At 51.5% G+C, this 11,938-nt stretch overlaps 1 protein-coding gene across 1 annotated transcript; it reads left to right on the top strand.

The window, feature by feature from the left end:
• The first annotated feature begins 1,409 nt into the window (after positions 1–1,409).
• TMEM200C (transmembrane protein 200C) lies at positions 1,410–7,290 on the top strand. Its single transcript, XM_043444340.1, has 2 exons — positions 1,410–1,546; positions 4,417–7,290. The coding sequence occupies exon 2, from the start codon at positions 4,517–4,519 to the stop codon at positions 6,296–6,298; it is 1,782 nt and encodes a 593-aa protein (XP_043300275.1). The 5' UTR covers positions 1,410–1,546; positions 4,417–4,516; the 3' UTR covers positions 6,299–7,290.
• Positions 7,291–11,938: the final 4,648 nt, after the last annotated feature.

The following is an 11,938-nucleotide window of genomic DNA, read 5'->3' as shown; positions in this document are numbered from 1 at the left end:
TGTTGCTTTCTTCTTGAACCCTGGCTGCCCTATTTCAATAGATAATTGAAATCTTTCTTACTTTCTTTTCAATTCTCCATGGGGAAATTCCACTTTGAAACGCTCGCTTCCCTGTCATTTTTACTTTACAGTTGAGAGGACAGGGATGAGCCAGGAAACAAGACTCCTCTCCCCCTCTCGCTTTTTTAAAAATGACGTAGGGAGTTTGGACGGCCTCCCTCCCCCCACCTCCCGTCTCTGCTGCTAACCCTGATTCTTGGAGAATTGTAGTTTTCCTTTGCAAGCTTGCTGGTGAGCGCGCGCGTGTCGGAGCAGGAGGGACTGCCAAACGAGAGCCCCGGAGCCGATTCTAATCTCCGATGAGCCCCAGCTGCCCGAGTCCGGGGGAGCGACCACAAAAGCCCGGCGGGGCTGGAGCGCGTGGACAGCGGACAGCGGCGGCCACGAGCCCCGCGGGGCGCGCGGCGCGGCGGGGGCGGCTCCCCTCGGCCCGGCCTGACTTCGCTGGGGGACAACTTACTGTGTTCGCTGTGCGTCCACACTGCCAACTCCCGAGTGGGAGGAGGGAGACAGCCCAGGCTGTGTCGTGTCCAGGAGTAGAGGCAACAAAAGAGGAAGAGAGGAGAGGGGAGGCGGGGAGGCAGGGAGGCAGGGAGACGCGGGCGCTACCCTCGGGTGTCGATGGGAAGCCCCTCCGGGAGCAGCGGCCCTTCCTTTGGGGACCCTCCGGCCCGCGGCTCAGACAGGTAGTTGGGAGGGAAAGAACAAAGCTCCAGCCCCGGGCAGGCGGCGGTCCCGGGGCGCCCCAGGGGCGGGGAGGGCCGAGGCTGAGGCGCCCCGCGCCCTGCCTTCCCCGCGCGCGCCCCCGGCCCGGGCCCCTTCCTCCGCCTCCCCTCGCGCCTCCTCGCTCCCGGGGAAGCGGTTTTTCCGAAGGGACGCGCGCCGGCGGGAGAGGAAGTGTGGTGGGGGAGACCGGCGAGGCGGGGGGACGGGAGCCGGGGAGGAGGTGGGAGGTGGGGCGGGGCGGGGGGCGGGTGCACCCCCGAGCCGCCGAGCCGGGCCGGGTACCGACTGCCATCCTGCAGCGATTTCCCTGTGTCATGGCTCCGGTCTCTTAGCAACCGCCGCGGGTCCGGCCGCCCCGAGCCGCTCTCCCCGCCGCCGCCGCCGCCACCGCGGGCTCAACTCCACCCGGCGGTGCCCGGCGCGCACCAGCCGCACAAAGAGGCGCGGGGCCGACCAGCAGGCAGGGCCGGACTAGGGGCCGGGGCGGCGGGGAGAGTGGCTTTGGGCGGGATGCGGGATGCAGAGGACCTGACACTTCTTGGAAACTCCGGGAAATGGCTCCCGCCCCGGCGCCGGAGAGGGATGCGCACCCGGGGCTGACGCTCGCCCCCGCCGGGATGCTGAGCCGCGCGCGCACCGAGGGCCCCGCGGCGCTGTCCCCGCGCTCCGCCGGCGGCTCCGGCTCGAAAAGTTTCTCCATGGTTCCTTTGTGTCGCCCGAGCGCCCGTTCGCCGGCCCCGAGCTGCCCCCGTCTTCCCGGGTAAGTGAGCGATATTCTTGGCTTCCAGCGCTGCCATCTTGAGCCGTTCTGTCCGTCCCCCCGGGCGCCCCGTCCCCAGCCCCCGGCCCCAGCTCGGGTCCCCCGCGCGGGGGTTCGGGACACTCGTGTTCCTGGGCGGGCTACGCGGCACGCGCTGCCCGGATACAAGCGAGTTCAGGATTGCCCTCACTTTGCTCCCGCCTGGCTTCGTTCCAGAGGCGGACTCCCAGCTGCTGCACTCATGTGACTCCAACATAAATAAGCAGACCTAAAAGGAAGGGCAAGGGGGGCTCGCTGCCCTGCCGGGGAGGGGCCGGGGGTATTGAGGACCCGGGCAGGGCAGGGCGCTGCCAGTCCTGTGGCCTCGGAGCCGCAGACACCGAGTGGGGCTTAATCCATCACGAGCCGAGAACTTGAACGTCTCTCTTGGAAGCAGTTGTATTTTTAGACATCCCTCCTTTCTTTTCCCCCAGCCTCCATTCCTTTGCCGCGGAAAGACCAGCACTAGGCAGTAAATTGCTAGGGCGGCCGAGCTCGAATGCTAAGTTTGTTTTCCTTCATTATGCACGAAGAAAACCTCCAAGGTGGTTCTACCTCGCCATCTGACCTTTGTCAGTATTTCCCCGTCAGATGGAGACACGCTATAAAGGGGTTCAGGCTTCAGCAGAGCTGAAGGAATAATAAACTAGGGAGTTAATTACTAGCTATTAAACTAATTTTAAAGATCTTCTGTAAACGATTGTTGAAATCCATTCCAGTCTCCCTTACTTTGTACCCGGAGCCAAAGCTGCCTTGTGAGGAAAAAAAGCATGTGTGGACCTTCCTCCCCCAAGACGTCCAGCGTCCCCATCAGTGCCCAACAAAATGTTAGCCCTTCTCTTTTCTCTGGGAGAGCCACCTCGCCAACTGAGGCTGCCTTTGCTTCTAAAATGTCTGGCTCCCCAATCCTTCTTAAGACAATCACTCATCTCCAGATTATTACATTAAAGATGCTGGAGTTTGGGTATCACTTAAAAAAGCAGTCTTTGCAGTTACAACTACATAATAAATGTGCTTATTTGGAGGGAAGGATAGACAGTAAGCCACTCTGGTTTCTGTTTTGATTTTTTTTGTTTTTCCCAATCTCTGCTTACTGGTGCAGCTCCTACCTAAAAACAAAATTCAGAGGGTTTATAAGCTCTCTCTCACCTACTCAGTGTTTAACCCCTCTCTAGCCCACCTGACATTCCTTCTTACTGAAAGCCAACCAAGTTCCAAGGAGATATTGATTTGCAAGCATTGTAAATAGCTGATTACCATTTGCTTTTCCACCAGTGGAGAAATGATCCTGTCTTGATATGATAGAGGGGATCAAGGGGCAAAGCTGTTCACCCAGGCACCAACTAAAAGCAAAATTCTACCTGAGCAATCCCCCATTTTCAAAGGGCAGTTTATTCTAAAACATGAATTATTTTATAAAGGGTATAATTCCCAAAGGTTTGTGAGTGATATCTAAGCCTTCCGATTTCATACAATGCCCTTAATTTTAGCATCTCTATTATAGAAGGGAACACAACCAGTGGAACAGAAAATGTGTTACTCTGGGGATCCAGCAGGACTGAAATTTTTAGAAGCTGACAGATATCCACAGAGTTGCATCTGTGTTGTTTATCTACCCAGGTTTTATTATAAACCACTAAACTTCCTGTAAGATAGTCCACTGATTGTTGTCCCCCCTCCTTTCCTAAAAATGACCTCATGAGAAAAACATGGGAACAGCTCTCCCTTGGGAGATCCTACAAACCATCATTATTATGTAGACTGCTGTACCTAGTTAATTGCCTCCTCATTTGAATATTTGGATTCTTCAGAATGTGCTGTTGGCACATTAATAAGGGGTCAGAAAGCTATGATGGAAGGTCTCTCTCTCTCTCTTTTTTTTTTTTTAGATTGGAATTTTCCCACATGAGAAAAAGATTTTTCTCTTGGAGATGCTGGGAGGACTGCTTAAATTCCCTGATGGGCTCTAGCACATGATACCTTTAAGGGAGTTCCTCTGAGGGAGGAGTAGAGGCCAGAGAGAAAAGCGCAGTTACATAACCTGTTACCTAAAACTAAATATTCCACCCCAAGAAGCTGTCCAGATGTTGCAGGAAAGAGATGAGGGAAGGCGCTGTGAGAAGGATCAGCTTGCCTGGAGCTATGAGAACAATGATGGCTTGGAGACAAGCTGGAGAAGGGATTCATGGTCGGAGTACTGATAGAGGTCTCAGGTGTTCCCCCAGCCGTGAACTCTTTAATTACCTCGGGTAAATAAGCCGTCTGCCAGGATGTGACTTTTCATTTCCGTCCAGTGAAAGGACTTCCTTTTGTCTTTATGAATCGGTAACTTTTTTGACTGTTTCAGGGACTTTGAAGGCCCCACAGACAGACAGACCCTCCTCTCAGTTAAGAGACTTGGAAGTCTGGGGCGCCCCCCCTTGGGAGACCGGGAGAGCCCGTGCCCACGAGCGCTGAGTCCCCACGTTAGTTTTCACTCATGGTCAGAACTCCGTTGGCTGTCAGCCTGGAGCTTTTGAAATGAGCACTGCTGGAATAGTACCTACAGTGTTTGGGGGATGGGGGAGTAAAGAAGACGTCCTCTCTAAGTGTTTTTAACCGTCTCGGATCAGTTACCGCAACAGAGCTTCTCGTCCCTAATCTACTGCCCTCACCCCCTGGTCTCCACGTAGGGCACTCCTGTTAGTGGGTCATGGCCTCGGGATGTGGGATGGGGTGGGGGGGGGGGGGCCGCACACGTGTTGGGATCCCGGAGCCGGACTATGGCAGAGCGCGTGGGATGTTGCCGCAGCCAAGCCTACACCCTCTGACTGTCTTCCTCTGCTTTGCAGCAGGAGGAGGTGGAGGAGCGGCTAGTGGGCAGCTGGTGCCCCCCCCCGCCCCCCGCACAGGCCTCCGGCCCCGGGTTAGCCCCACTCTCCACCGCTCGCTATGATCGCCACCGGCGGCCTCCTGAGGATCTCCGCCCGGAAGCAGGACCCCCTCCGGCCCCCGGGCCAGGTCCCCAAGCGCAAGCGGAAAGCCAAGAAGAGGCGCAAGAACGACGTGGTGGTGGTGAAGGGCAAGCTGAAGCTGTGCTCCGTCTCTGGGCTCATCGCCCTCTGCGGGATCGTGGTGCTGCTCGTAGGCATCGCCCTGGCGGTGGTGGGCTACTGGCCCAAGGCCAACGGGGCCCACCGGGAGGGGGCTAAGCAGCCGCCGTCGCCGCCCGGGGGCAGCGGCCACCGCGTCCCCTCCGTGACCAACAGCAGCAGCGGGGGCAGCAGAAACCGGTCCAGGACCCAGCCGGGGCCTCCGGAAGGTGTCACTGCCAGTTCGGTGGGCGCGCCCAGGAGCACGCCCCCAGCGCGGTCCCCCGCCCCCTCTCCGTCGTCCTCCACGTCGGTGGGCTTCTTCTTCCGCGTCTTCTCGGGCTACCTGCACTCCGACAAGCTCAAGGTCTTCGGGCCCCTCATCATGGGCATCGGCATCTTCCTCTTCATCTGCGCCAACGCCGTGCTGCACGAGAACAGGGACAAGGAGACCAAGATCATCAACCTGCGGGACCTCTACTCCACCGTCATCGACGTGCACAGCCTCCGCGCCAAAGACCTGGCGGCCGCCGCCTCGTCCTCCGGCCCCGCCTCGGCGCCCCCCGGGGCCGCCCCGCTGAACGGCTTCCTGGGCTACGTGCAGTCGCGGAGCCTGGAGCTGAAGCCCGGGACCCGTGGCGGCGCCGCCGGGGACGCCTTCGGGGCGGCAGCGATGCTGGCCCGCGGCGCCTGGCCCCACCCCGCGGCGCGGGGCGGGGGTGGCGGGGGGACCCCAGGCGCCGCGTCCCCGCCCGACCTGGCCTCGTCCCCGCGCCGCCCGCGGGAGCCCCCGAGCCTGGCGGAGGCCGTGTACAGCATCTACCGCGAGCGCCCGGGCGTGGCCGGCCGTCGCCGGGCCGCGAGCAGCGGCAGCAGCCCGGCGCCCGGCAGCCCCGCCGAAACCTGGGGGCGCCCGAGCACCGCCAGCTCCCTCGTGGGGTCGTCGCTGAGCGCCTTCGCGCTGCTGCCCCTGCCGGGGGACCGCGACGGGGACGCGGGGGCCGCGAGCCGCGGCTGGCAGCGGCCGCCCGGGGAGCGCGGCGCCCGGGAGATCCCACTCGACCTGAGCCTCGCCGACCTCCGGGGAGGTGCCCGGGGCGGCGCGCGCTGGGCGCCCCGCGAGCCGGAGGAGCCGGCGGCCGCGCGCGCCGCCAGGGGGCAGGGCGGCCGCCTACCCAGGACCGGCAGGCACGCGGCCCTGCGGCGCCGCAGCACCAGCGGGCTGCCGGACTACCGGGCGGCCCAGTCCCCCGAGCCCCCGGCCGCCTCGCGGAGCGCGGACCTGGACTCCAGCCTCCCGGAGCTCGCGGCCTCTCTGGAGCCCCCCGCCCGGCCGGACTCGCCGAGTTCCCAGTCTGATGACCCGTCCTGCAGCAATAAGGGCTACACCCCCCTGCGGGAGACCGGCACCTCCCTGGAGTCGATAGGGGACCTGGGGGCCGGTGGAAACCCAGACGGGGAGGACGCCCCCGCCCCGGGGCCGGAGCAGAGACCCCCGGAGGATCCCGGTCAGGAGGCCCTCGAGGCCGAGCTCTCCCAGCCGGTGCAGAGGCAGTTTACAAACAAGGAGAAACTCTACATGATTTCCCGGTCTCACGCCTCAGGGGTCGAGGACGGAGAACTGGAGAGTGCTGGCATTTAGCAAGAGAGAGAGAGAAGATAGGAGAAATGCCCGCAGGAAGCAGGGTTTATCCGCGGAAATCGCCCACTACCCAAAGAGCTGCAGAATGTTAGCCTTGAATTGCGTTCACGAGATTCCTGTAGATACTTCCAAGCAATTTTTTTTTTCAAAGCAAACTAGTCTTATGGGTCCGATGGTGATTGTATGTTCTCTGAAAACCAAATGTATTAAAAGGTCAGCAATCTAGTTCCTTAGATAAAATTCTCTTAATTTTCTGAGGATCAAAATAATATATTTTTGACAGTAACTGTGCACTTTACTCAAACTTTTTTTTTTTTTTGATCTCTTAATTCCCCTGACCTGTACTCTGCTGCTGGTTTTGTCCCTAGCTGCTCGTGAATGACAAGCTTTCTTCCTTCTGTGCTTTTGGGGAGCATAGAAGGGTTTGTCTCAGTTCTCTGAGAACTGATTTTACTCAGTGAAGTCAAAGCCAAAAGCATGAGTTTGTCTGAAGAGATCGCAGTTCCCTGCCCCACCCCTGTCTGTTCATCCCACCACCTGAAGGCCTCTTTATTTTTGAAAAGGGTATTTACATTTTGCTACTAGGGTATCTCATGGAGACTAGGGGCCAGCATCGAGTGGGACTGTTATGTTCCTCAATTCACTATATCAAGTACACAATACTTTATGGAGTATTATCACACCTGTACTGAAAATAGCATTACCATGAAAAAAATCTTTTTTTAATAAAACAAGTTTCCAAACAAACAGTTAAACATAATATTGCCTCATTTTGCCTCGTAACTAATACTTTAACACATGTAAAGAAAGCATGGGGCAGTTCAGCTGGTAAACCTAAGATATTTTGCTGTATAATTACACTACTACTGTGATTCAGCGCCATCCTCAGTCATTTCAAGCATATTTTTAACTTTTAAATACAAAATAGAATTGAACGTTTGGGAGCGTCTCTTTGAAATGAAATATTAAATAAACAGTAATTTTCAACAATGCTTCTAGTTTACCTTTAGGATTAATCTACAGAGTACCCAGGCTTCATGTTCTCCTGCCATCCTCTTGGCAGTTAACTATTTGATTTTTGCTTTTAAATTCGAGGTCTTGAATCCATGGCCTACATAGACTAGCAGGTCATGTTTTAATAATGCGGTAGGTTGTTTATGCCTGATATTATTAAAAGTCAATTAGTTTTCAAGACCAGTAGACAAACACAATAATTAGTGTACCAGTCTGATGTCCTCTCCTATGGAGGGTGAGCTCAGTCTCTTGGGAATGGTGTGACTTTTTTTCAGCTTCTCAGAGACAGGTTCTCTAGTTAGGGCAGCTGAGGCTAGCATTGCAGGAATTTAAAATATTGATTTTCAAGGAAAATCTTGTCAAAGATGCAGTCCTCTTGACCCCAAGGGGTGAAACAGTGGGTCCCGGGGACGGGATGCAGATTCAGGGGTGAAGCTGGACCCCAGCTTTGGGCATTTGCTGGCTGTGTAGCTATGAACAAGTCACAAATGTTGGGTCTCTGTGATCTCATCTATAAGAGGGGGATAACTAGACATACCAAGGGCTACTCCAATGGCTCAGTGGGTAAAGAATCTGCCTGCAGTGCAGGAGACACAGGAGACGAGGGATGGATCCCTGAGTTGGGAAGATCCCTTGAAAAAGGAAATGGCAAGCCACTCCAGTATTCTTGCCTGGAGAATCCATTGACAGAGGAGCCTGGTGGGCTGTAGTCCATGGGGTCGCAGAGTCGGACACAACTGAGCGACTAAAAACCACCAGACATCCCACATAGAGCTATGAGGGGTGGGACGAGGAGGTTATGTGGACAGAGTCCACATTCATTGATTGAAAGCTTGGTTCAGAGCAGTACTCAAAGACAGCAGTTACTGAGACTGTCATCATGATAACTGTCTGAATGCATGCTGGAGGAGAGTGGGCCTCCCTCCCACTAAGCTCTAGAAAGCCTGGGCTCAAATCTGGAAGATCCACTTACTATCTGTGTAACCTTAGGCAAATCGCTTAATCCCTCTGGGCCTCTGGTGGATGATATAATCTCTATGATTGCCTTCAGCTCTAAAAGCTTTACTTAAATTCAGGGTATTTGTTTTGTCCCGGATACAATCCTATCATATTTGCACAGACAACTTTGCCAAGTGAACATAATACTTTGTCAACTCCATTTAGTGTCACATTCTGTGATCAATTTTTAAAGGACCTAATTTACTCCCAGATTGAATCTGCATTATGCTCATAACACACTTTAAAACTGTGGATTAATTTGTTTGACTCTACCATAGAGCAAAAGTGAGTTTCCACTAATAAGACTGACAAACAAAACCATACCTTCATGTAGTGTTAAATTTCAAGTCTCAATTATTTTATAGCCCTTAACCAAAGTATTTAAAAATTTCCTCATTTTTCTTCTCAATTATCTTGCACCCTGGGTACTTCATATACTGAGAGAATCTGATGAGTTGTCTAAAAGGAAAAACATTCTAGTGCTCTAAAATTCTGTTCCTAGTCCTCAGAAAATACACCATCAGATGTTTGTTTAGCAAATAATAAACCCACAGCCGCTTAGTTTGACTAAATATGGGTGGGCAGAACATTCATATCTTATAAACTTCAGAAAATTCAGTCCCACCAATTGCCTGGACTTAACAATGCTGATTGCCTCATGATATTAATCAGATTAAATAAAAATTTCTAGCTCACATTGATCTGGATACAGGCCCTCTGAAATTGAGTAACTTCAGCAAACTAATTTAGCTCGGTATCAAGTCACATCTCTTTTAACTACTGAGCAATTTAAATGGATTTTTTTTTAACCCGGAAATAAAGGATGAGCCCAGTTTTCCAATTCTTGGGAGGAGCTAGGCTGTCATCAGACCTCAGAAGGAATCCTCTGCAGTTATGATCATAGTGGTACATGATCCTTCCTGTTCACAGGGGCAGAGATCTTCTGCAATAATAATGTTAAATGTTTACTTACTACTTTCTATGGACCAAGTTATCTTCTGTACACTCTAGACATTGATCTCAGTAACTCCCCACTCAGCCCTCACTCAGCTCTATGGAGACAGGGTTATTATTACACCTACTTTACAGAGAAAGACACAAGGCATGATGGAGTACTCACCCAGGTTACACAGCTGGTGCCTGGTGGAACCAGGATTTACAAAGTGTTGAGGATTATCTGTATGTGTTGGCATACGCCAGGCTGAAGCTGGCATTTCTAGAGACCATCAAAATATTGTCTATGTTTTTAGCATCCTGCTTGATTCCTTTCTGGAAACCACTGTTGGGGATATCCGGGGAAGAATCAGAATGCACAGCCAGTTAAAATCTAGACTTTGCATTTAAGTCTTCAGACTGGCACAGACAAAGCTGTTATAAAGTCAACTTTGCGGCGTTTGTCGAACAGATCTTAAGAGATGACAGAATCAGCCCCCCTCCTTTATTTATACATGAGGGCACTAAGAATTAGAAAGATACAGTCATTTATTTGAAGGCAAACAACGGTGGCGGACTAGAATGTTAAAAGAATTGCAATAATTGGCATATGCATTGCCCCACATCCTGAATTTCTGTCAGACTACTCAGCATCTCTGGGTCTCCATTTCCTTCTTCAGACAGTGGGAATAACAACTGTGCCCCCCCCCCCCCCCGCTCCCTCGCCACAGAACTCGATTAAATGAATTCACACCGGTGCAGAGGGCTTACAACCACCTTGGAAGGCAGAGAATATTATAAAAAGTTTTTAGAGCTTTATTTAAAATAGAATCAATTGCTGAACAGAATGATTTCATATGACCTTCCTGTTTATTAACAGAATAACATTAGGTTTGAAATCTAGAGAGTAAGGCAACACGGCTTGGTGGCTGGAAGCCCGACTTGGGGTTTGGTTCGGAACATGGGACCTGGGGTCCACATCTGTTCAATGGAAATACTCTTGGAATTAATTATTTAATTAAACTACAGAAACTAACATCCGTGAAGGACTTAGAACAACTCCTGCCACAAATAAACCTTTGGTAAATGTTAACTACTGTTATTAAAGGCAAAATAGAGAAAAGTAATTAGTAGGTTAAATTTACTGCTCAGTTGTTAGGGACAACCATAAACTTACTATACTGGAAAAAAAAATCTGTATAATTTAGACATGTTAGAAAAAAGAGAATTTAAAAAGTGAGTATGGAGGCCCGTGCAATGGCCCCCAATAGACCATGGGATGAATGAGCACTAGATGTGTATTCCTCATGGTCTGGCATCATAATATTTTATGACAAGCAATGACTATGCAAACCAGCTTACTGGGCTGGTTTTGGCCACCATTATTTCATTTCCATTTATGGTGGGCTGGTGACATCAAAGAGGCCGAGCTAGCCCCTTCCCACCCCTCCCACCCCCAACTCCCACCCCCATGGTCCCAGCCCCTTTCTATGAAGGGAGCCAGCATGGGAGAAAGTGAGGAGCCGGTGCTTGTGGATTTTCAGAACCATGTCAACAATAGTTCTTTATACACTAGTTTTTCTTGAGTAATTTTGTGTAGTTTTTAACGATGGAATTTTGAAACATTTTTTTTTAGAGAACTTAAAAAAAAAAACTCCTGCCAATCACATTAAATTAGAAACAAAGTATGAATGTGCATTTTAATCAGAATAGTATTTTTGCCAAGATATAAAAATATAAATATATACAAATACATTTTACAGTCACATAAGGAATAGGATTGATCTTTGTGGAATTTGTTTTCTGTAGATTCGGGCCATTGTCTGATTGATTGATTTAGGACACAAAATCATGGGTGAATATTTAAATTTTTGAATGACAAACTCTGAAAAGCATTCTAAGGCTTTTCTCCCTTCGTTTCTCTTAGGGAAATCATCTTTAGGTCCTCTCTTCAAAAAGAATGACTTCCATTTAACAGATATGAAAATTCTATGTCATATAAGTTACCAGCTTCCCTGGTAAAGAATTTGCCTGCAATGCAAGAGACCCAGGTTCCACTCCCAGGTTGGGAAGATCCCTCGGAGAAGGGAATGACAACCCACTCCAGTATTCTTGCCTGGAGAACTCCACGGACAGAGGAGCCTAGTAGGTTATAGTCCATGGGGTCTTAAAGAGTTGGACACAACTGAGGAACTAACACTTTCTGTTAAGTCACCAGAAACTGGGGAGTCCACTTGTACTAATAATTTTAGTCAAACAGCTGCCTGACACCTCCGAAGACTTGAGGAGCAACCTCTTCCGGTGTGCTCATTTTCTGTGGTGGGTCCCTCTGGGCAAGAATCACAGCAGGAGCTATAAATGGCCCAACCCTGGGAATTTAGGTTGCATCCATGAGCCAGAGTTCTTTCACGTCTCTAGCATCTCGGATATATTTATTCAAGTTTAAATGGGCTTCCAAAAACCCTCACCCCAACAACAGTGTCAGCCTGGAATATGGCCCTATATGGCAAACAGAATATTTGGCTAAACCAGTACTAAGATAATAGGTTTGGGGTTTTTTTTCCCTATACTCATAATGTTACTGTCAAAAGACTAAAAAAGCTTAAGCACATCCACCTAGAGCATCATAAAGCCCGTGCCCTGTATCAGCACCTGTGCCACTTTACCTGAGCTTCTGATCCTACACTGTGGCCA

Source organism: Cervus canadensis, chromosome 23 (genome assembly GCF_019320065.1).
Source record: "Cervus canadensis isolate Bull #8, Minnesota chromosome 23, ASM1932006v1, whole genome shotgun sequence".
Taxonomy (NCBI): domain Eukaryota; kingdom Metazoa; phylum Chordata; class Mammalia; order Artiodactyla; family Cervidae; genus Cervus; species Cervus canadensis.
This window is presented reverse-complemented; position numbering and strand designations above follow the sequence as displayed.